This window comes from Ambystoma mexicanum, chromosome 1p, assembly GCF_040938575.1.
Source record: "Ambystoma mexicanum isolate Mex_15411 chromosome 1p, UKY_AmexF1_1, whole genome shotgun sequence".
In the NCBI taxonomy this organism is placed as follows: domain Eukaryota; kingdom Metazoa; phylum Chordata; class Amphibia; order Caudata; family Ambystomatidae; genus Ambystoma; species Ambystoma mexicanum.
In genome coordinates, this window is record NC_090921.1 from 1,119,780,793 (window position 1) to 1,119,807,090 (window position 26,298).

Below are 26,298 nucleotides of genomic sequence, written 5' to 3' on the forward strand. Positions count from 1 at the left end.
CATACGCTGGATGTACGGAGGGCGGTCCTTTACTATGTAAACAAGACCAGACCGCCTTGAAAAACAGACCAACTGTTTGTCTCCATAGCACCTGGCAGGGAAGGAGACCAGGTTTCCAAGAACGCCATCTCCAGATGGATAGTCTGATGCATACAGCTCTGCTACTCTGTCAAAGCTCTGCCTTTCACCCCAAGGGCTCACTCCACCAGGGGTACGGGAGCTACTTTGGACTTTATCGCAAATGTCCTGCTGGGAGGCCATTTGAAAAGCAGCTACATGGAGCTCTATTCATACTTTTACTCAGCACTACTGCATTGACTCACATTCTAAAGCAGATTCACAGGTGGGACAAGCAGTGCTAAACCTCGATTTGCTTCTGTGCTTTCTCACAACCCCCCACTGTCTCCAGACACTGCTTGCCAATCTATGCATAGCATGTGATCTAAGCAGGTTCCACAAGCCTCAGAAGGGATACATTACTCACCGTAATCTTATTTCTGATGCTTGTCTGCTTAGATTCACATGCATCCACCCTTCCTCCCCTCTGGAGTAGAAGGTGCATAGATGTTTTCCGAGCTTCATCTGCTATACATCTGTTTTACTACACCTGTTCTCGCGCTACACTTCATGCAACCTCATGTCAGAAACAAAACAATCTGAGGGACGTCTGAGTGAAGGACCTTGGGTACAGTAGACGTCACACTAGGGATAGTATTACTGGCAGCCCCTGTCGACGTCTCTTTTTCGAGTTTCAAAAACATAAAATCTAATACTCTGCATAGGCCGACACCTAGTGGTAGCTGCATAGCATGTGAATCCAAGCAGATGCAAGCATCAGAAATACTTTTACCGTGAGTAATGTATCCCATTATTATTTTGACATTATTTCCCGTTCCCTTCCCATTTAGCCTTGTGGCGATTTGAAACACAATTGTTGTATAAAGCGCTTTACGAATTCCCAATAATAAAATTAATCTATAAAGGTGCACTTTGTACATAAACAAGTCACCAGGGACCAGTCGCACTTGCATTCATTTTAACAGAAAGATGAACCCACCCACTCACATCCACCATCCCCTTATTTGAAAGAAAGGCCTTAAGGGCTCTACGGAACTGATATAAAGTCTCGAGCACTCGAGATTTTACTTCAACTTTGATCAGGGAGGTACATTTTAATCCTTTAGGATGGCGATCTGAGCCATACCGGCTTCCTGCCCTGCAGTCTCTGTCCCAGTAGGTGGGTGCAGACTGAGTATGTGAAGCTTGGCCTGTGGAGTAAGATGAGTGAGCTGCATCAAAGTGTTACTGCTTCCACCCCATACTCAAGGAACTCTGGGTATGAATCGGAGTAAAACGGGATCACCATGTGGTTTGCAAAGTTCTCATTTTGCACTGAGGCACAGATGGTGTTCAATCCTGACCCACAGGTACACATTGTGTTGTGCGTGGCATGTGACCGAGATCTAGAAGAAAGCTAGCTGCCTCATTCCCCAACAAAATGTTGAAGACAAAAGAGGATTGCAAGAAGTGAAGTGCCCTTGACCTTTTCAACGAGAGACTGTTACGTTTCCAATTCCCAAAGATTCATGAAAGTAGGACCAGGAATAGGGGCTGAAGAATCCTGCATTGCTACCCGGGGCTCTCCCGCATCGATAGTCAAGGAAGGGAGAATCGATTATTGCCGCCGTGATACTGTCCTTGGCTCCTACAACAAAGCAGTGCCAGTGAAGTCAGCACAGGCGGTGAGTTGGGGAGACTGATACCAAACCGGTCTGTGTTGAAGCCAAGGGTGCAAGCAGCAACATTGTGTTAAAGATGGTGGAAGATGAAGCGTATGTGGTGATGGACATGAGCAAGATTGGACAGATGAGTGATTGAACTTTGAAGCCAAGATACAATACTTTAGACTGGTTCGGCACCATGTGTGCTCATTCGAAAATTCTCTGTAAGGTATCCAACTGAAAGGTGGAAAAAGCGAAAGAGTGAAAAGGAATTGTGAAATCAAAGTGGTCCTGCAACGGGTAAAGTAAAATCCTGTGCACAGTAGAAAGTCTTAGATGTTTAATAGCCTAAAGAAAGTTGATGACAAAGTGAATGAAGTTGGTCCGAGTTCGGCGGAGGGCGGCTAATTGAACAGTGTCAAAGAGGATCTGAGCCCGGTTTAGGGGGATCCGAGTTGAATCGTAAGTGTGAGAGGAAAATAACGTATTGTTTGACGCATCAGACCCTCTGAAAGAAGTGACTGAGAGGCAAAGACTTGGGCACGGAAGGCCCTGATGGTAACGATTGAACTGTATCCTCATGCCAGAGAAGCCAGATACTGTGTTAAGCTAGAGTGTACCGCCTTGTCCCTTGTTGTAAACTTGGGGAAGGGATGCCAACTGCCTCAAAATCCTGACATATAATTTTGTGTACACTTCTTTCTTTTTCGCAACACGGTTTCCCACACTAATACAGCTTGGTGTAACACGTGTAATTGTATGTGAAATTCATAGTGGGAAACGATCTCCAGAATGACTAGCGATGACAATACATGTTGTGTCTCAGGATTGGATTTAGGGTGTGTTTAGATTGCCATCACACAGTTGTGACGTCCTAAGTGGGCACGGCTACCACGTAGACAGCATAAATAGCACTTTCAAAATGGCAGCGGTGATCCAACATGGGAAATGCCAGCCCATTTTGAAAGAAAACCACGTTGCAATTGCAGGTAAGAAACAAAAAAACTAATGGCAATAGATAAACAGCAGGAGAGAAAGGCTATGATGGCCTTCGATTTGTTTTGCAGTTGCAAGATTCGAATCATATTCATTAATAGAAGAATTTAGTGGTCATTAAGGCATTATCATTTGACAACCATTGAGTGCAATTTTACCATAAGTTGAATACAGCTGTGTGCGTATTTCCAGCGAGAATCTGGTTTAGTTTTGAGAGGATATCAAATTCATATAAATAGTTTGGCCCCACACCTATTTTTACAGGTAAAGTGTTATTTACATCCAGCTAGAATTAAGCTTTCTAAACATGTCCTGTTCATGGTCTGACCAGTAATATCCTATTTCCACACAATAACATGGTACCACAACAGTTCACATTGAAAGGTTAACAAAATTACTTTAGTAAGCAAATGAGTTTGGGTAACTAGCTAGTAGCATCTTTATCAATGGGCAACCATGATTTTAATTGATATTTCGGGTTACAGCCAATCATTACAACTCCTAGAAATCATGGGACGAATCATGATTTGAAAAGATTTAAGAAATGGGTAAGACATTGGGTTACCGTCAATGAAAATAACCATTTTGATATTTAAATCAATTCTTTCGGTTAGTCAATTCTAAAGTCCTAGAATTCCTGGGGACAAGTTGAGATCGTAAGAGAATGCTTTAGAAATTAGCAAGAGTTTTAGTAAAATATATGAATCCCAACAGAGATGGCATCATTGTAAAGAATTTCTAATATTTTTAAACACATTAACTAAGCGGTTGCCAATCACAGGGATATATGGCCGGTGGACATTGGTTTTGTAGTTTTGTTTTTACATAAACTGAATAGTGGTATTTGTTTGAGGATTTGTACGTTTTCCATGTAAAGTGCATGTAATAACTTTGTGCCTTTTCGCTGTTTTCTTTTCTTATGCTCTTAAACTGTGTGATCAATCAATTTACAAGCGTGTACAATTAACACACTTTGGATCTTTAATTCTTAGAAATGTTTTTGCCTGGATGATGCAGGGCAAAATATTTGCACGTGCACCAGTAGGAAGATGTTGCATGCACCCACCCAGACCAGAGGTTTTTCCTAGTTTCTCTTTAGGCTGCCTTTGTGTTACAGCCTTCCCAGAGTGGGTGCTGTCAGTCTCATAGTAAAGGAAATACAAGGATAATGTGCTGCATCTCTAAATAACCAATGTTTCATAAAGACTAGGTTGGCACTGGGTTTCCCAAACAGTGTGTATTTCTTGATCTATTTATTTGATCAATGCTAATTTTCCAGAGTTGCCACATAACAATGACATGAAGCTTGCAGGATAATGCATTGGCTTTACACAGCACCTCCAATAAACAAGTCAATTATTTGTTTTCTTCAGTCCATGTGTTATGGAAAAGGCATGTGTTGCCTGCTTTATGGATTTTGTCTCGGGGATACGCAATATCGCAGTAATCCACATGTATCCAGCCATTAACATGGATGCTCTATACTTAAGTATTGCAGTTTCACAACTAATATTGCATCATCAGGACAGTAACTTGTTTTACATGCTTAGCTACAGAAGATGAGCCACTCGTTAAACTTATTAGTCTAAGTTTTCATTTTTTCATTTGACTTATTTCTTTTTCTTTAGAGGTATCCTGTGCTTCCATATTTGGTTCTAGTTCTGAAGCAGTTCCTTTTGCAGAGAGAGCTTAATGAAGTTTTCACAGGAGGAATAGGGTCTTACAGCCTTTTTTTGATGGTTGTTAGTTTTCTCCAGGTAAGGAGCCATGGACATTTTAAAGTCTTTAAATGACCCGTCCTGTGTTAAGGTTGAACTATCAAATAGTTACTTGCGACAAGAGTCCTTAACTGTGCATATATGTAAAATGAATGTGCCATTTAAACCAAATTCAGTTACTCCTGTGACGTTTCAAAATGAAGGCAGTGTCTTTCCACAGTGTTGTCTTCTTTATTTATCATTTGCTTGTTAGGCGCTTATACAGGAAGTAAATACTGATCTGATGCTTGTTAATCTTCTTAGAATCACATGCTGAGCAAATAGTCCGACATCCAGTGGTAACCGCAGAGTATTGCATCTTATCTTTCGAGACTCGAAAGGGGACGTCGACATGGGCGTGCCTGTAACACTATCCTTGTAGTGTACCCAAAACCCCCCACGCGTTAAGGTCCCTCAGATTGTTTTTTTCCACCCCGTGTACTGGTCGCCTTATGCAGAGCTCTTCTAGAGACCTTGCTATTGTTATACTTTTTGACCTTTGGTCGTTTATGTATATTATTTTGCTGTCCCATCCCTCGACAGCTGTTTCCTGACCTACGCCGAAGCCTGCTCCACGGACCTTCGATGGAAAGTGATTTGGTCGGCGCTGCTGACCACGCGGCCAGCCCTTCTGGCCGGCTTACACATTAGTGGGGTCAGGGTGGACATTTCTTTTTTAAGAATGACTTTCCCCTCTTTGTTCCCTTGGTCTTGTCACTGTATTATTCCTCCGCTATGGAGAGGACTCAATTTAGGTTTTGTCCTTCATGCAAGGCCAAGTTTCTGTGGAAAGACAAACACCTTAAGTGTAATAGGTGTCTTCCCCTTAACCACAACGAAGTGGCTTGTAAGCTCCTGCGTTCAAAGACACTAAAGGAGCGCTGTGTTAATCGGTGGGCAGCCTATGGAATGTCGCAGGCCGAGAGTAGTTCCCCCGCTTCAGCAGCCGAGTGTGATGAAGGGCTTAGTGATGACCAGGGCTCCGAATCGGAGGCCGTCGATGTCACGGCTGAGCGCTCATGCTCCGTATCGTCGGTCCCCGTCCCCAACAGGCACGACGTGAGTCCTGCTATGCGGACTGTACATCCTGGCAACAAGGACGCACCCACTTCACACACTAAAGACATAACCCCCGGTCTGTCTTTGACGAAACAGTCAAAGCGTTCCATCGCGCCAATGGGAACACTGGCTAGTTTGGCAGTACCTGCCGATTGGCATGATCAACCGTCGGTGCGGCATGCGACCAGGCAGTCTAAATCAAAGGGCGCTACCTCCAAAATTCAAGTGTCTTGCGAGGCGCATCAGAAGAAGGCGTCGGCGGAACAGAAGGCCCCGGTTACGCTGAAAACTGCTCAACCGCAGGCCCAGTCCAAATACTCTACTGTGACACCAGATATTACCAAGAGCATCGCTAGGATCATTTCGACGTCAAATCGGAAAGAACAGTTGAAGGACTCGTCAAAACCTAGAGATGAGCCTAAGGATTCATCGAAACATACAGATAGGCCTAAAGATATGTCTGAAGACACGCCACGACCGTCGGAACCTCGAAAGGACTTTTCTGAGGGTCTTCGGTCTTTCTTCGATGTTGAAAGAAAAATCACAATGTACTTCAGCACAAGATCAACTAGAAGATTGTTTCCCACCCCTAGACTCCTCTGGTTCCTCAATATGGACCAGCGAGAAGTTTGAGGGGTTTATGAATAGGTTAGAGCGGTTTGTGGAACTCTCGGAGGTCCACCCGAAAAGGCCTCGAGAGAGCCTTTTTCACCCTGTTGCAAAAAATGAAAGGACCTTTGATCCTTCTCAGGAAGAAGAGACTTATGACCTCACTGAGGATGAGATCCCTGTAGACCAATTTAATCAGGATGAATATCCATTTGGGGACTCTCTGGATGATCACATTGACCCTACAGAGGGTTGGGAGAACAACCACGACCGGGTCGACCCTCAGCCATGGGCATCACCTACTCCAACACCGGAACCCAACACCTTGTGCATGGATTCCCCCCCCCCCCTACCACACCCACTTGACGGGCCTCCCCAGTTGACGTCCAGATGGCGTTTAACGCTATCCTAGGGAGAGCAGCTGAACATTTCCAGATTGCAACTCAGTAAGCTGTACCAGAGGCTGATTTTGTCAAGGACATTTTAAAGGAAAAACCACCAGCCAGCCAGGCTATTCCTTTGTTGAACTCAAACGCTTGGCTCCTTAATTGACACCCGCCCTAACAAGGGCAGTCAATCTTAGAGTAGAAACTGTTTTGCCATTCCCCTTTACATCATGGGTCATGTTACTCCAGATTCCCTGGTGGTAACTACAACCAAGAAGAGGGCGGGGGTGCCCCTGTCCACAGGGGAAGCACCCCCTGATGAGCGCAAAAGGTTATACGCACTAGGGAAAAGGGTTGCAACTGCGGCAGCTTTTTCCCCTCGCATAGCTAATAGCACAACTTTGTTGCCTAGCTATTAAGATGCACAATGGAACATGCTACTAGAGGGCTCGCCAGCTTTCCATTGTAGCTGAGAGCAAAGAGGTTAATCAGAGTATTCTCAAAAATACTTTAGATGTGCCAAGGTCCTGCCAGCTGTTTCTGCTGCAAGGTACCCTCCTAAAGAGGCACGCATGGCTACGAAACTCTGGTTTCAAACCGGAAACCCAAGCTTCACTAATAAATAAGTCGGTGTAGGAGACTAACTCATTTGGGAAAGCGGTTTCCGAAGTGCTTGAAACAGATAAAAAGGAGCACGACACCCTCAAGACCATGGATCAAATCACCCAGAGGCTTTCCCCAAGGAGAGGTAGCGGTTCAAGACATTCCTTTTGTGGCCAACGCTTCCCTCACAACCAATATGGCTCGGGAAATAACTGATCCTTGCCCCAAGGAACCAGCTACACCACCTTGTATCCCACAAGAGGTCCACGACATGGAAAAGGAAGGGGCTGGAATTCCACCCCTTGAGGCTTCACCGGCCTTCGGTCTGAAATGACCAGCAGATCCACGTCCCCTCCCATGCCTCCCCGCTAGGGGGGCAGCTATCATCATTTCTTCAAGCATGGGAGGGGATAACAGACCAGTGGGTATTCAACACCGTCGCCCACGGGTACTGCATAGAATTCTACCAGACCCCCCCAATTCAGACCTCCACGATCAAGACGCCTGCCGCCGGAGCACCTACGCATCCTGCTACAAGAAGTTGAGATCCTGCAGGAAAAGGGCGCCATAGAAGTCGTATCTTTTCTACAGGTAAAAAAGGGTATTTATTCAGTGTACTTCCTTGTACCCAAAAAGGATCTCCCCATGCACCCTGTACTAGATTTGCGCCAAGCGAACAAATTTGTCAAACGTTTCGTATGGTCACTCTGCAGGCAGTAATTCCCCTGCCCACACAGGGAGACTACATGGCAACATTGGACATGAAAGATGCATACTTTCATATTTCAATGTTGCCAGCGCACAGAAAATACCTCAGATTCATGATAGAAGACCAGCACTATCAGTTCAAAGTACTACCCTTCGGCATTGCCTCAGCACCAAGGGTATTTACAAAAGGCACTGGCAGTGGCAGCGGCACACCTGTTCAGACTATCCATCCAAGTTTATCCTTACCACGTCGACTGACTCATAACGGGATTTCTACGGAACATGCCCGTCAAACACTCAAAAGACGATAGACCTCTTATTCAGCCTGGGATTCTCCATCAACGAGAAGAAATCCAGCTTAGACACCACACAATTCAAGCAGTTCCTAGGGGCTCTAATTTGATCAAAGGACAGCCTTGTCTTCCCCTCCAATGATGGGGTCCGAAACATGTTTCAAATCCCTCAATATGTAGCCAGTCGGGAGGTGACACAAAGCCATGCGACTGTTAGGAATGATAGCGTCCTGCATTTATTTGGTTCCTCACGCGAGATTATGCATGCGTCCAATGCAAGATTGGCTCAACAGCCAGTGGTGTCAGGCCAGCGGACAATGGGACTATCTAGTGGTTGTCTCGCAAGCCCTCATTCTCTCTGCAATAGTGGTCAAGGGAAAACCTCTTGAAGAGAAAGTCCTTCACCACCCCCGCAGTAGAAGCCACTCTCACTACAGGCTCCTCTCTCATGGGGTGGGGCTCACCTGCTTCAGCAAACGGTGCACGGAGTCTGCTCCTCAGAAGTAGCATCCGACCACTTAAATCTGTTGGAGCATTTAGCGATAGTCGAAGCTCTGAAATCCTTTCAGACACCACTGCAAGGAAAGACGGTCCTGATTCTTACACACAGCACCACAGCCATATACTAGCTAAGCAAACCAGGGGGCACTTGCTCTCCAGGGCTGTCCAAACTGTACCAGAACATTTGGAAGTGGGTACTCGAACACATGTTCCTCTCGTCACATGTTCCAGGGGAACTCAATCTTCTGGCAGACGTACTCAGCAGAGATTTCCCAATACCCATGGAGTACCAATGGCGATTACACGAACGAAGACACTGTCTCCAAAGTTTTCGCAGAATGGGGCTTCCCAGAGAGACAGGCCTGTTCGCAACTCTGGAGAACGCTCAATGCCAAGACTATGCCTCCAGATAACGCCTCCAGATAACCCCCGAGCCGTTCCAAGGGGGAAACGGACTCTGGATCACATGGTCAGGGAAATTTTACACCCCCACCACCGCCCGCACTCCCTGCCCGACTCCTCTACTCAACAAGATAGTGCACAAGATGCACCAGGAACCAGTCACCATGATATTGGTGGCCCCCATATGGGCCTGCTAACCTTGGCTCGCTCATCTGATGGAGATGTCCCTATCTCCTACAATGAAACTGCCTTGCCCGTACAACATGACGTCTCGGGACAAAGGGGAGACACTACATCCATGCCCGCAAACACTGAACTTGGTGGCCTGGCTCCTGAGGTCATAGAGTTTGGGCTCCTCAGAGATGTATGGACATAGAGAGGCAAGGAAACCTAATACACAATATTGCTATTCCAGTAAGTGGAAGCGTTTTGTCATCTGCAATTTTAAGAGCATCAACCCCATTGACTGCTCTCCTACCCATATCGTTTTGTATTTGACTCATTTACTAGACTCGGGCCTGGTTTTTAACTCTCTAAAAGTTCACTTAGCTGCTCTTTCAGCCTACACTAAGTCACAACTGAAGGTGTTGTGGTGGAAGATAAGTTATTAAGGCTTTCATGGAGGGAGTAACGGGAATTCACCCTCCCATTTCTAACCTGTCTCCCTAAATGTGGTGTTGGCTAGACTTATGTGGTCTCGTTCGAGCCCATGCATAAAGCAAGTCTCAAAGATCTCACCTGCAAGACTGCCTTTTTAATAGCTCTTACTTCCATAAGGAGAGTCAGTGAACTGCAGGACCTCTGTTCTAGACCCCTTTGTTACAGTTCAGAGATAATGTGGTTCTGCGCACTCACCCTAGGTTTGCGCCTAAATTCATTTCAAAGATCCATGCGAACCAGTCCATTGAAATCCCTCAAGCATGGGATGAAGAAGCCTGCACACACTGGATGTACGCAGAGCAGTCATGTTTTACATGAAAAGAACTCTACCAATAAGAAAGACAAAATAGTTTTTGTTTCAGTGGCGGCGGGTAGAGAGGGAGAAACTGTCTCCAAATCTACTATCTCAAGGTGGATTGTCAAATGCATCACACTCTGTTTCTCTCTTGCTAAGTGAGTACTGCCCTTCAAGCCTAGAGCGCACACTACTCGAGCCACGGGAGCTTCCATAGCATTCATTGCAAATGTTCCCCTAGAGTCGATTTTGCAAAGCGGCAACCTGGAGTTCTGTACACGCCTTTACAAAACTAATTCTAGGTCTGATTCTCAGGTGGGACAAGCAGTACTAAGACATCTTTTCACTACTGTTCCTTCTCACAACCCACCTCCAATTCCGGGTACTGCCCGCTATTCTATGCACCGCATGTGATTCTAAGCAGATTAACAAGCATCAGAAGACATGCATTACTTACCGTAAAAGTATTTCTGATGATTGTATTTGTTTAGATTCACATGCGCCCACCCTTCCTCCTCGGAGGGACCTCGACGCGTGCAGGATTTTGGGTACACTACAAGTCACGTTAGGGACAGTGTTACAGGCACACCTATGTCGACGCCCCCTTTTGATTCTCGAAAGACCAGATGCAATACTCCAGTTACCCCTGGATGTCGGACTGTATGTACAGCATGTGAATCTAAGCAGATACAACCATCAGAAATGCTTTTACGCTAAGTAATGCATGTCTTTCACAGCACCCAACGGGCAACAGGGAGGGGACAAGGGAATGTGAAACAAATAGAACTATTAATACATTTCTTTATGTATTTAAATATTAAATACAGCGGGAGGGGAAGGACAAACCTACTATGCATTGAGTGTTCAGAACGTGCAAGTGCAGACGGGAGGGGGAATGGAGTAGGTGCTTTGGTGCGCATGGGTGAACGGGTGCAGTGCAAGTGCGAGCCTCCAGGGAGGAGGGTGAGCCGAGGGAAGTGCTCAGGATAGACGGAAGCTGGGCCGATTCAGTGTGGGACAGGGCCCCAAAGTGGTTTTCTATGTTTTAACTAAATGTACCAAAAATGTAAAACTAAAATTACTTTCTATAAGAAAACATAAATTTTGTATGGGTAAATGTGGAATGCCATACTATGCAATAATCCTTTGTTTTTGTTTTACTTGTAGTTGCATTCAAGGGATGATGCTTGCAGTCCTGATGCCAATTATGGCGTTCTGCTGATAGAGTTTTTTGAGTTGTATGGAAAACACTTCAATTACCTGAGAACAGGCATCCAAATAAAGGATGGTGGTTCATATATAGCAAAGGATGAAGTACAGAAGAATATGCAAAATGGTTACAGGCCATCCATGCTTTACATTGAAGACCCATTACAACCAGGTAAAGATCATTCCATTGATTGAGACTTTGGAAAATATTTATACAGTAGCTTAATTGTTTGTGCATTATAAAATCTAGTTCAGGATTTGCAATAAAAATAAACAGGAGTTACAACCTAGCTCCTAGATAATGTCACAAAGCCCCAATAAGTAACATTGAGAAAGTTCAGGTGGCTTTATTTAAAACATGAACCCAAGCCAAGAAAAGGGTGCAGTCTTCTTGGTTTGAAACAAGTGAGCAAAGGTCAATTTTTGGTTTCACCAGTTTCAAAAACCAGGTTACCCTTCCAGGGTTACCCTTGTACATGGAATGATAGTCTATTTTCCAAAAGTCCTTAACACTTCTTCCCACAAATCTGGTAAGTGCCCTCTTAATTTGCTCTGTAGGACCTTGTTCCAGGAGTTGTACACTGCTGCTATCCAAATATGGCAGACCACTGGAAAAAAGTTAGGGTCACCAGGTATAGTCCCTGAAGTCTTACTGGTCTTTGGCGGGTTAGCTGGGATCTCAGAGGGACATCTACCTCTGACTGGGGGAACTGGGCTGATTGGTGGTTCCCTTATTAAACCCCAATTGCCACTTATTGACTGCCTTGCTCATGCTTCACTTTTCTTCTCCACTCCTGCATCTTTTCTCCCTACAGCCTCCTTCCGGGCTTTTTTTTTTTTTTTTTTACCACCTCCTCCTGTTCTTGACTCTTCTCTCTTCCTCCTCCTTACCCTCCCTTCCCAGCCTCCAGGATCACTCTTCCCCCCCCCCCACAGGAAATCGCTCCTCTTTGCGATTACCAAGCCATCATCCAGTCCTGGATGCCTACTGCATCCCCTCCAAAACCGAATTAGTCATCCGTCTCTGCACAAAACTAGTCCAACAATGGCTCAATGATATGCAGCTAGAATTTGATCTGTAGCTCTCAGATTCAGTAAAATAGTTAGGCTTCAACATCTACTACATCGTGTTGTTTCAGAACCACATAGCCTAGAAGGCCCAAACTGCCTGGTCCCAAATGTCCACCCTCTGCAAAATCATCCTGCCTCAGGACTTCGTGACCGTAGTGCAGGCCCCAGTAGTCGTACTCATTGAGGGAGGGGAAGGGAAGGGAGTGAGCTGCTCACTTGGCTTCCTTGAAAGCAGTCCACAACGCCTTTGTTAAAGGTGCAATGAAATCTTGCCGAATCACCCCCGTATGGCTTCCTTTGTAGGCCAGGATACTGTTCAGGACTGCATGTTGGGTGGAATTTCCTTGTTGGCTCTAATTCTCCCCACTTGAGTCTCTCAGCACTTTGCTGAACTTCTCGATTTTTCTTTTTACCAGTTCTCCTGAGTGAGAGGCAACCTTTTTCCAGTCTTTTTTTACTTTACCTTTTGGAAACCTTTTTCAACCCTTTTGGTTGTTTCTTTTTGGAGTCATGCTTTCCTCCAACTTTTAAGCCATCTGCAATCTATTATTGCAGCACACCGCACTTTCTGTGCAGTGTTGCTGGGATCTCCATGTGCTCCCCGCTTTATTTTCCTGTGCTAACTTAACGTTACCAGAATAGGGGGCGATGTTTTATCCTACCTATGCTTTTCTTTTGTGAGATCGGCATACATCACCTTATGTGGAGTGCTGAGGGGACTGTGAGAAATCTGAAGGTGTCTCCCCAGCTAGTCCTTGGAGATCTGTCATCCAGGTGGCCAGGACACAGCCATTGCTTTTGGATCCAGTTCCTGGGGGTGGACCAGTGCGGGTGGATCGCCTGGATGGGGAGGTCTTCGGGGAATGGGAGTGGGACACCGGATGGTGAGACGCGGCTTCCCTATAACACCTTTTCCCCATCCTGCGAGGTAGGATACTTAGGAACTGAACCCTCTCTTCCTCCCACCCCTCTTTTCCTGACACAAACACGTTCTTACAGACAGCTCACCGTGAACAAAAAACGGATTAACACTAGAGCCATACACCTGACAAGTGCCACCATGGTCAGGCAATTTCTGATCATTACGCACACCTGACTTCCATCAAACTTCCCCAAACTAATAAAAGGCGGAGCACGAAAGCACTCTGACCAAGGCAAAGCACACAAGGAAGTGGCAGTTCCAAGATGGCATTTTAATACAAGGAGAAAGACGGCGAGACCAGAGAGGGCTGAAAGGAGGGAAATTACCTTGACCTTTTCAGACACTTTCGTGAACATTGGAAAATAAGAAACCTAAGACCGGGGACTAAAGCTGAAGATACCTGCATTGTGTGTCTGAGGTAGCCGGCACTCTCCCGCATCTATAACCTAGGGCGGGAGGAGCAGTTGCTGCTGTGATACTGTCCTTAGCTACAGCAAAGCAGTGCCAGTAAACACAGCACAGCCGGTGAGTCGGAGAGACTGATACCAGACCGGCCTGTTAGAACCAAGGTTGCAAGCAGCAACATTGTATGAAGAAATCTAATGGGAACTTGTGACTGAATTTTTGGAAGCCAAGAAGGATACCAGAGACAGTGGTCTGCCGCCACGCGGGTGCTCATTCGAAGGTCTTTTACCTATCCAATAGGTTGGCAGCTGTGTGAGAAGGGAAATTGGAGATCGAAGTGGTCCTGCAATTGGTCATGCTAAACCCGTGAGCATTTGTGCAATTGGTCATACTAAACCCTGTTCGCATTCGATAGTCTTCGATAGATTAATGCAAACTGAAATTGATCCAAGCCCAGCTGAGGGCGACTAATTGTGTTAGAAAAAGGACCTGAACCTGGCTGATGGGTTTCTGGGGTGAACCGTGAGTCACCCGAGAAAAAAATATTCTCTGAACATTGTGAAAAGGTGATCTGAGCCGGCTGAGGTGGATCCAGAGTGAATCACAAGAATTGAGTATGTATCCGAGGAAAGGAACTTGTTTTTGTTTTGGTATATCGGGACCTCTGAATCAAGAGACTTTGAAATAAAGAGACTTGGGTACAGAAGGCCCTGATACTGGTAATGGAACTGTATCCTTGTGCCGAAGAAGCCAGAGTGTGTGCTTTACTTGGGTGATCCGCCTTGTTCCTGTGCTGAAAACGTGGGGAAGGGAGGCCAACGGCCTGAACATCTTGACATATCATTTTGTGAACACTTCTTTCTTTTTCATGAACACTACCTAACACTATTTTGTATTTAGTGGGAGGATTGGCAATAGATTTATTTATAGGCCTTTTTACTTTGACATGACTCCACTAGGACTGCATTATTATTTGATGGGCGTAGCTTGTTCCCATCAGTAGATTTAAGGTTAGATGGGCGTTTATCACACCATTGTTGAAGTTCAATAAACACCCTTGAACTGTGGTCACTTCTGTCCGTCTTACTGTTGATACCATGCCTTCCTTACAGGACACATTGTATGCCTTTTCTCACTTTCTAGTTAGTGACAAGTCTACCTGAGTGGCTGGTGTCAGTGGATGATTTTTTTACCTATTTTCTTGAAGCTTACATCGCAGGCTGTATTTGCAGCTGCAGTAAGGAACACATGGGGTACCTTTGTTCAAAAAAAGGGTGCCAGTCTTCTGTTTTCTCCAACTCATGACTTGTCCTTTCTTTAGCCGCCTTCTGCTGTCCTGGGTGGGGGAGATCCTGCTCATTCTTTTGACAACCAACAAATTAAGTATGGAGGGTAAGTTGACTGATGGCCAGCTTCTCCAGGACTTTTCCCAGGAAAGGGTTGATGGAGATCAGGCGACAGTTTGCCAGAATGGATGGGTCGGCAGAGTTTTTTTTTCTCTAATAGAAGAGTCAAAAAGTAGCCCATAGGCAACCCTCTGGGAAAACAAACGCAGCCCATTGGCCTGTTCTTTGGGAAGGTACTCACTCGAGAGTCTGCAGCCACACTTTAGCTCACTGTACCTTTCACAGATGGGAAATATCAATTTCCATATCCGTCTTTGTCTCGTCCACATGGGCAGTCCAGCACCAAAATGCTATGGCAATTCCCTTTTGAACAAGAGTACCAAAAATGCAACCCCATACACGTGTTTCAGCCTTGTTGGGCCTCATCATTGAGGTGGAGCTGTGCCTCTCTGAGCACAGTGAGCAAGAAGTCCACGTCTGGATGACACTAGGAAACTTAGGGTGACTAAGGTTGACCTCCTGCAACACCCGCACTTGGACAGTTTTCTGTATCCCTACAGTCCCACTACCAGCACTTGCCACCTGCTGGCCTTACTTTTACTTGTTATTTATTCTATTTATCCCATGTACTGCACTGTCCCTTCCCCCTTCCCACACACATGCGCGATCTGAATGACACCTGGCCTAGTAGGATCGTTGTCTGTCTTCCCTCTGTTCCCCCTCCCTTGCCTTGAAACACTTGTGTATAGGCGCATTATAAACCTAAGTCCCTTAAATATTAAAAAAATAGTCAATTGAGCTAAGTGTGGCTACGAACTCTCGAGTGGGTACCTTCCCAAAGAACAGGTCAATGGTCTGTGTTAGTTCTCGCAGAGGGGCACCCAAGAGGGGGCACAAGAGTGCTTGAGAGAGGACAAATGCAATGGCGAAAGAGATTGCAGAGGTCGGCCAAGGCTGGAGCGAGATTGTCAATATTGTCCTTGATGGTTTTGGAGGGGCAGGGGTCAACCTGTTTGGAAGAGGCTTTCCTAGACCGTACCTCTCTAGTGACCTCATCGGGTGACGGGGGAGAGGGAGGAGAGAAGAGGGGAGCAGTGGGGGTGGCCGAGCGGGTGGCCCAAGAGATGTTGGTGCAGGGGCGGTGGGGGGTTGCAGAAGAGAAAGGGCAGGATGTCCTGTGTTTCAGTAGTTTAATGAGCGCCAGGGCCGATCAAAGAGCCTGGGTCGGTGTAGTAGAGGATGCAGCTGCGGTAGGGTTAGCCAGTTCCTTGTAGACTTGCTGCGGAGATGCAGGCTTGAAGGTAGACTCTATTCTTGGCGAGGATGCAGAGTCTGTATTGCCTATAAAAAAGGTGGCAGGCCAGTTTGTCAGTGGGTGCACCTTAGTATCCTTACCTAGAGACTGACCGTATCCTCGAACTTTTGCTGGTCTGTTGCTGCGAAAGACTTTAAACCCTCTCCCAACTGCCTTTTAGCCAGGGTCGCAAATCGGACTTTAAAACTTTAAGCTCTGCTACTGTTTGACTAACCAACTGTTTTCTATCCAAAATCACTGATGTGGTTTTAACTAAATACAATTACCGTATATCTTTGTGTGGGTTTATAGTCATAATGTCGAGAAAAAAAATGTCGACAAACAAAAATGTCGACATCCTATACTTATAATGTAAAAAGTCATTTTTTAGAAAAAAAAATGTCACTTAGAACTATCAACACCTCACCCAACACCCCCTGCCACCCCCCCCAACCACCTCTCACCCCTCATACTCAACACATTCTAATTATATATTTATTTATTTTTTCAATAAATAACCAAAAAGAGTATCATTTACTTTTGGGGGGGATCCCCCCCAACCCCTCCTCACCCAACACCCCCCCGCCACCCCCCCCACACCCCCCCAACCACCCTCTCACACTCCACATTCTAATTATATATTTATTTATTTTTTCAATAAATAAATAACCAAAAAGAGTATCATTTACTATTGGGGGGGGTCCCCCCAACCCCCCCTCACCCAACACCTCCCCTGCCACCCCCAACCACCCTCTCACCCCTCATACTCAACACATTCTAATTATATATTTATTTATTTTTTCAATAAATAAAAAACCAAAAAGAGTATCATTTACTATTGGGGGGGGGTCCCCCAACCCCCTCTCACCCAAGACCCCCTGCCACCCCCCCCACACCCCCACCCCTCATACTCAACACATCTTAGTTATATATATTTATTTATTCATACAATAAATACAAAATTTCGAAAAAATATCGAAAAAATGTCGACATTATTGTTTGTCGACATTGTTTGTCGACATTATTTTTTTCGACATTTATTTTTCGAAATTTTGACTGTCGACATTTTGTGTGTGCGTCCTTACTGAGTTAGTGTCAAAAGCTGTAACAATTGTAACCGCAAGCACCTACAAACTAAGCACTGGACTTTGAAAAGTATCTACAAGTATTCTTATGTGTTCAACGTGCTAAGTATTTTAAAACATCTCTTGTGTAAATATATATTTTATATAAATGTATTGTTAGTGTTTCTTTGAAATGCATTACTAACTAGGTGCATTATACGTACTACAGCTCACATCCTCTCCTTATGTTAAGCCTAACTGCTCTGCCAAGGTTCCATGAGTAGTACAGACTGATGCTAAGAGTTGGGGGATCTAAAAACCATTGGGGTCGTTTTATAAAGTGTAACTCCAGTGGACTTTCGGAAAACATAACTGGGACCTTGCCGGGATGAACCTCGATTGGTCTGGGTAAATATGTGGCATAAATAGCATCAGCGGGGTGGCCATTATCTTCGCAAAGATTTTGATAACTGTGTTGATTAAAGAAGTGTTATAGCCTCTTGCATAGTGTCAGGGAGCAGCTGCGATTTAAGAGCATCCTGCCACAGCTGAAGTCTGTGAGGTGCCAGCCGTGACTTTTAGTGTTTCTAAAATTCAGCTCTGAGGCTGTCTGTACCTGGAGCTTTCACTGATGGTAGGTCTTCAATCACCCGGATGTCAGTCGGGGAGATTCAGTGGGGTCCTATTCTCCTGTGACTGCATGGTAGCTTTTTAAGAAGCCGGGCAACTGTCTTTGAGTCTAGGTCTGTGTCGAATCTAGTGAACACCTCATTGATGGCTGCTTGTGTATGTTCCAAGTTACATGTATTATCTGTAATAAGTAGAATGCATCCACCACTCCTCTCCCAACATGACATACTGGCCAACAGCATACAGAGTTGTTCACCCTCTCCATACCGCCAAGCGACCATCGGGGCATCAAGTAACTTAAGCTATCGCTTAGCGTGTGCCATTAAATGATCAATCGCTTCTTATCTGTGCAAGTGTGGCTCGTTCTAGTTCTCCAAGCTTATCTTCGCATTCCGCTATGTCCCACCTGATTGATTTGAGGACACTGAACTAGGCAGACATGGAAATCCCATGTATGAACACCTTGAAGGCTTCCCAGTGTGCTGGTCGAGGGCACTGAGCCCACATGAGTATCAACGTACAACTTCACGTGGCCGTCTATAGTGGACGCAAATGCCACATCTTGTAAATCTTGTGATTTTAATCACCAGCTACTGCGGGGTCTGGGTAGTGCAGTCAAAGTTCTGGGGAGCAGGAAGGTCTCCTTAACATCCCCCCACCCCCCAGTGATGTATCAGAAATTAGCCACATATCAATGTGGGGGAAGGAGTTGTGAACTGATGAATAAAAGGAGTAGGAATGGTCCTAGGCATGCATTGCCCTCCAAGCATCCACCAGTCGAAGGGTTACCATTCCTTCTCTGGTGCATTTGGGTGTGGGAAGATCTATCCAGTTGCAAGTCAAGAATAGTCTTGAAATGCCCCCAACTCCCCACCATCCCCAAAGGACTGGAGTCAGCGGGTACTGGGCAAGTTTATCTATCTCAGTATAAAATTGGAAATCATGAATGTTGGGACCATAGACATTTAGCAACAGCATTTCTCTTCTCTTCCCGGCAGGGACCCGTAAACCAATATTGATCAACCCAGGGGGTCAATATCTGCTTTCTTGTGCTGGAATGGGAGCATCTTATGTACAAGAATAGTAAACCACCCCCCACCCCCCTCCAGACTGTGTGGGATATGCAGTATATAATCTGTTTCCGCTCCAATTTCTGGCAAACCCCCACACATCCTTTAGCAAATATGGTAGTCTCTTGCAGGTCCAACATTTTTACATTGTGTCTCTCTGTATGAAGGAGTCATTTCCACCTCGTAATTGGGTTCCCCAGGCCACATACATGCCAGCTAAGGCACGTCACTTCCATCTTGCTAATGGTGTCATATCGTCACCCCTCACATTCAGCCACTGCCACATATCCGCCCCAGGCCTTTTCTCAGTGCCCATTGCCCCTCCGATTGTAGACCAATTGCTTGCTAAGTGCTGTTTTATAAACCCCACCCTCCACCTGCATCCTTCTTCGAACTGGGACAATGATATTCCTCTAAAAACCTACCCAACCATTAATGCACAATATATGGGAAGGCCGGTGTTCTGGTTCAAACCCAGGTCAGTTAATGGACTTAAACACATGAAAACACTAGTATTGACACAAACATCTTAAATTATCGCATATCTGAAGGGCAGTAAACTCTCTACCTCGCATATCGCTGATCATGGAGGACCCCACTTTACATAGGAAGAGAGTTTGTGGGATGCCGAGCGGCGGCAGTGGAGGAGGCAAAAGTAATGGAAAGAGCCAGCAGGTAAATCATAGTCAACCCCAATCTAGGATTCAAAGCTAAGGACATCAGCAAGTTCTCATCCATGAATTTCATTGCTTTACTGGGTAACGTAAAAAAGTGTTGCTGTTCCATTCTATGCGCTGCTTAGCGGGATAAAGCATTGAATACTTCAGGCACCTCTAGTGTAGGCGTTTCCTCAACGTTAGCAATGTCTTCTGTTGCACAGCCACTCAGCAATCAGCGTAGATGTGCACCCTGTGTTGGGGAGATTTCTCATTGTTATTCTTCGTCCCCTCTCCTAGTGAGACCACCAGCCCTTTTTTCATGGAGCTCATGGACCTTTTTCTTTAAATCCTGAATGAGTGTCCTAATGAGTGGAGCCTTTTTCCACTCATTCATTCTTGTGGGCTGTCTTTTGGAACTCTATTCTTTGTATTCTACCTGTACTATGGAGTCAGTCTGCTCCATACCAGCATTTCACATTTAGCCTGATTGCGCCAGATAGCATCATTCCACATCTAGCATGACTGTGCCACGTAGCATCATTTCACATTGAGCCCGATTGTGCCAGCTAACCTAATTCCTAATTGCTGCCAGATAACCTAATTCTACCTGAGCCTAATCTTTGCCATATAGCAGCACCTCACATTTAACACAATTGTGCCAGATAGCCTGACTGCGTAAGATAGCAGCATTCCACATTTAGCCAGACTGTACCAGACAGCAGACTTTACCATTTAGCCTGATTGCTGATTGTACCAGATGGCCTAACTGTGCCAGATAGCCTAATTGTGTAAGCTTAACTGATAGCCAAGATAGTAACACTAAACATTGAGCCTGACTGTGCTAGATAGCCTAATTTTGCCAGACAGGCCTAATTTGCAAGTCGACCCAATTGGGCCAGATAGCAGCACTTTGTTTCGATCGTACTGTGCAAGATAGCCCGGTTCTGTCACATAGCCCAACTGTACAAAGTTCTTTCTGATTGACTACTATATCTAAAACTACACGTGCCCTGAGAGCAACGTGGAAGCAAACCAATGCCACAACCAAAAGACAAAACCGATATTAAAAGACAAACAAAATCAAGCCAAACAAATCCACTGCAACCTAATCAATGCAAGGTCAATGTCAAAACACGCCACAGAGATATTAGACCTGCTGTGTGACGACTGCATCGATTTCCTATTCATCACAGAATCATGGTTGGATGACTACAAAATTGCACTAAACAACTGCCTACCCAACAACTTCAGGTGCACACAGTTAAATGGAAAAGGAAAAAAAAGGAGGTTTTACAATAGCTTTCAAGAAACACCTGAAAATAAACCGACAAACTACTAAGCATCAAACTGTGAATCCATGGTCCTTCACTTGGAAGTAAACCCAAAAACAAACATAATTCATACTGATTTACAGACGACTGACCTACGATGTAACCTTTGTCGACAAGTTCATAGAAGCCATCACCAACATGAACATCTGATAATCTTTGGGGACTTCAATATCTGGTTTGAAGAAGAAAACGCAAACTCACAAATCGCTAATCGAACAATAAAAACCATGACACTACAACATTTGGTCAAAGGAGTAACACACTCAGCGGGACACGCACTTGACTCAATCTTCGCCCAAAAAATATTATTGCCACCGCAACACCAGTACAGATACTCTGGAATGACCACCTCATCATCCCGTTAGTGATCATGCTCCCAACTAAAGCAGCCTGATAAACTCCCACTATCACAAAAAGAAATAGGAAAGCTGTCAAAGCAAGCAACTTAATAGAACAACTTGAACTCACAAAACCAACTACGACTAACCTGGACGAAGCCGACCTTGATGGAAAAAAGAGCTACTTCACAAATGGATCGCTGAAACAATTGACGGGATCTCCCCATGAAAACTTTTCACCCCGTCACGAAAGGGAGCAATGGCAAAATGGTTTACCCCAATGCTCAGCACCATGAAAAAGAACTAGAAACTCAAACTGGAATGGAGGAAAGTATACCGATCAAACCAAGAGAGCACAATTCCACAGATCTGATCGTCAAAAAAAAAGAAATTTAAAAACCCAAAAAGAAACACTAGGACAGCAGAATCACCAGCATCCAAAAAGAACTGTTTAACATAAATGACATGAGGAACTCACCGGGGTGCAACACCCAGTACCTTCCCAGAAACTGCAGCGACCTAGCAGACCACGTCAGAGATCAGGGACATCCATCAAATTATACAAAGCAAACTGGTCAACCCAAACACACAACCAATCCTGCCAAACAAGGAACCACAGTATAAACTCCAAAGCTTCCCACAAATACCAGTAGAGGCATTCGTCAAGCTGGTATTACATAGCAATAAAGCGGGATTTCCCCCATGGACCTCTGGCCCTCAGACCTTCACAAATTCATCCTCCCATAGGTCGCACCACTGGAACACTACACAAACCTTTTTAACCTGTCACAACAGGGAAAGTACAGCGATCGTTCAAATTGGCGCACATCAAACCACTCCTCAAGGACACTGGAGGGGACATGGAAGACCTCCAACTACAGACTGATTTCAAACATTCCCTACCTAGCAAAACTACTAGAAACCTAAGTCTACAAACTAACACAAGAACACGTAGAAAAACACCAGTTGCTGGACCAGATGCAAGTCTGCTTTAGACCCACGAGGGGAACAGAAATGGCACTCCTATTTATCTGGGATGACCTAAAGACAAACACTGACTCCGGCACAAACTCTGCCCTAATTCTACTTTACCTCTCTGCATCTTTCGACGCAGTCAACAATGACATCCTCATCAAGAGATTACAAGGAATAGGAATAACGGATTTAGCCCAACTCTGGATAAAATAATTCCTAGCCAATAGAACGGAAACTGTCTGGATAAAACCCTTCAAATCGGCTCCACGGGACACCGACTGAGTACCACAAGGATCATCCCTATCCCCACTGTTCTTCAAAATCTACCTAGCTCCGCTAATCAAGATCATCAAAAAACACAACCTTATGTTCTACAACTACGCAGATGACACACACCTCTATAAAATTGAAGATACACAAGAAGAGACCACAACACTCGGAGAATGTCTCAGAACTCTACGACTGGATGAACACAAACAGCCTAAAACTCAAAGCAGGCAAGACAGAAATGATTATATCGAAAAACCTGGAAATAACACTCATGTCCCATGGCCCACAGAACTAGGAACAGCACCCACACCATCGAAAATAGTAAAAAACCTGGAAATCTTAATGGACAACTTGCTAACATTAGAACCACAAGTAAATGCAATAATCGAGAAATATTCTTTCCTCCTACACTCGGTAAAAAGAATCCTACCATTCCTGTCCTTCACCCATAAGACACTGACAATCATTGCCCTCATGTCAAGAATTGACCATGCCAACAGCCTGTACCTCGGAATGCCGGAACGTCTACTGAAGAAACTGCAATGTATCCAAAACGCAGTGGCCAGGCTCCTCCTCAAACTATCACCAAGAGACCACATCACCCCAGCACAGAAAATGTTACACTGGCTTCCAGTCAAACAACAAATCACGTTCAAATCAATGTGCATAACACACACAGCTATCCACGACCAAGGAGCAGAATTCGTACAAAAGAAAATGATTTACCACCCGACCACAAGACTCGGATCATGCAACATCTGCCTTGAACCAAAACCTTACACAAGGAAAAAGCTAGGGGGATCTATCTCCTCTCACCTGGCAGCAAAGATTTTGGCACACCCTCCCAAAAGATATCCAAAATACAAAGGACCACCTAAAATTCAGGAAACTACTCAAAACCCGCCTCTTCGCCACAGAGCCAGAATGAATCTGGCACCTCCAAGCCAAGCCCCTTCTCTAGGCTAAACCCAAGGAACAGGGACCATTGCTAGAGACGAAGGAGCAGTAAACACTGCCCAACACCCGAGAGGAGTGGGAGCGCTCAGAACCCATAGGGAGAGGACCACCCCGTAGGAACAAAGGTAGACAATGCTAGACAGAACACTTACGACCAAAGAAAAAAACTGATGACCTTAGCAATCTCAACTCAGGGTGGGGGAGGCCTTGACCTCCTGTCCCTCCTACAGAGCACTAGACCGCCTCGGCTATAGGCTGCCGCCTCAAGCAGAACCGGGTGAATGAACCGCAGTGGAATGCTCCGACAGACAGCAAGACCTTCGAAAGAAACACAAGAGAGAAAGAGAGAACCCCACCACTAACACCTCAACTCTTGGCACACACCTTCTCAAACGCTAAACTCTCCTGCACTGCAAACCTGCAAGCACTTCCCTGCAACAACAAAACAAACCACATAGTACCGCACAACAGCACATGAGAGCCCACAGATCCGGAAACTGCACCCATGCTCAGCGAACAGTGCTAACCAAACTGAACCTGCCAACAGAACACCTCAAATCTTGTTCTACCTTTATCTCGCTACACCCTACTAACCGATCCTACCCTTTTAACTTTCCTACCCTTTTAACTTTCAGACCCACCAGTGCGGCAAGGGACCACACAATGGTGAGTGTGCGGTATAAATATCCTAAACATAACATTTAGCCTGATTGCGCCAGATAGCAGCATTTCACACTTAGAATGATTGTGCCAGAAAGCCTAATTGTGCCATGTAGCAGCATTTTTGCATTTAGCCCGATTGTGCCAGGTAGACTAACTGTGCCAGATCTCACATCAAGTTAACTATTGGTGAGTAATATCTCACAACTAGGTAGAATATACTCTGTGCTAGCTATTACAGATAAAATTGCCTATATGAGCCAGCATCACAATTAGACATAATTGTGAAGATTAACATGTGAATGTCAGCTTGCACCACATCTAGACAGGATTGTGAACATTAGCATGCGTCGCTTCTAAATAGCGATGCCATTAAACAACTCCACTTAACAATCTCGCCCCTCTGCATATGCCTGTCACTCTACACAACCACACCTCCACGGGGGGGGTTGCAAACGCCCCTTTCTGTAAAATGCTGAGAAAGATTGCAGAGGATTGTGTGCTGGAACTGTATAAAAGGTGGGGCTTCTGGAGTGAAAAGCAAGTAGACCACTGGAAGCTGAAGTATCCGAAGAAGACGACCAGAGACGCCGGCAGACACTTTGCAACACTGTGAAGCAACCACTTCTGTCCTGACCCCATTTTCTATGTGATAGAGGAGCTCTGATGAGGACTCCTCCTTCCTTTTGTTGGTGGAAAGAACCAATCACAAGACTAACTTTGAAACAAGCCATCTCCTGAGGTCCTAGGAGTTTCCAGAGCTGCGGAACAACAATTCCAGAAGACCTGCTGCCCATTCCGAATGCATCGTTGCGGAAAGGCCAAATCCGTCCAGAACTTTGTTGAACCCGTAAGGACACTCAAGAGATCTGATCCAACTCGCCCAGACCCCCTCGCCAGAGTGTAGGACTGCAGAAAGCGAAGATTGACTGGGCGATCCGTGTCCTTTGTTGGTGCTGGAGAAAAGGCGCCAGAACTGCATTGTGAACCAAGAAGTTGCTGAGTCGTGCAGGTCCTCCATTCAGGCTGCTGCTGAGATCCCGTCCATTGTTCTGCCTTCAGTCACCAGACCAAGGAATCGAGAGGTCCGGTCCAGAGCTTCAACATCGCAGAGCAACCAGCACGAAAATCCAACCTAAGGTACTGTGGGGGAAAATGTATTGCTTACCTGATTCTAAAAAGTCGCTCCAGAGCGTTGGAGTGCAAGTAGAGGTGTCCTCTCTTACCTCACAATCAAACCACTGTTTGTGTCCTCTTCTCGTGTCCGTTTTAAGGTCTTGTTTGTTAGTAGTCAACTTGCTGCTTCAATAACACTAAACACTGGAAGAAATCCACAGGAACTCTTTGTAGTTCGCTGCTTGTCAAGACTTCAAGCCCTCTCTGAACTGCCTTTAGCTAGGGTTGTTTGGAATTAAAGGACTTACTAGGTGACAAAACAGTCTCTAGAACCTTGGACTAAGCTTATGTTGCACTAACCATTTCCCTCCCTTTAAGTGATTTTACTATATGCGTTTGCAGAATGAACGTATTACCGTATAAATCCCTGAAAACCGCATGAGTGTGCAATACCGATAATACGATAACCTTGTCTTTTCCCTTTCTAACGTTGATACAAATGTAATCGCGAACAAATGTGAAAGTGCCCCTTGAAGTGTATTATCAAGTAATCCTAAGTGTTCTTGGATAAACCTCTGAAATATTTAAAGTGATTCTGGTGTAAATATAATATATGCTTTTAATATAATTATAAGTGCAAGTGCTTCTTTGCTGTGTCTAAGATTCAGTGTATTGACTTACAGCTCACATCTCCCTCTTAAAATAAGCCTGACTGCTCTGCCACACTACCAATGTCCTGAGCTAGTACAGACTGATGCTATGAATTGGGGATCTACAAACCACTGGGATAGTTTACTGCCAGTAGGACTTTAGGAAAACTTTCCGAACTCCCTGTTGGACGCCAACATGAGGGCCCTCTTGCTCACGGGCCGCTCCAAGAATGGCATTGCGGTCTCGGTAGTTGAGGATGGGAGCGATGATTATTGGCTGCATGTTGCTCCAGGTTTGGGTGCCAAGAATCTATGGACATGCTCAATGGCGTACTGCAGCG

General features: G+C 45.3%; 1 protein-coding gene across 2 annotated transcripts in view; it reads left to right on the forward strand.

The window, feature by feature from the left end:
• Positions 1-26,298, forward strand: part of TENT4B (terminal nucleotidyltransferase 4B) — a 471,403-nt gene that overhangs the window by 291,237 nt on the left and 153,868 nt on the right. For both annotated transcript variants that reach the window (XM_069604766.1, XM_069604767.1), the window contains exons 6-7: positions 4,346-4,474; positions 11,158-11,371. In XM_069604766.1, coding sequence (XP_069460867.1) covers positions 4,346-4,474; positions 11,158-11,371 — 343 coding nt within the window. The remainder of the gene's footprint in view (positions 1-4,345; positions 4,475-11,157; positions 11,372-26,298) is intronic.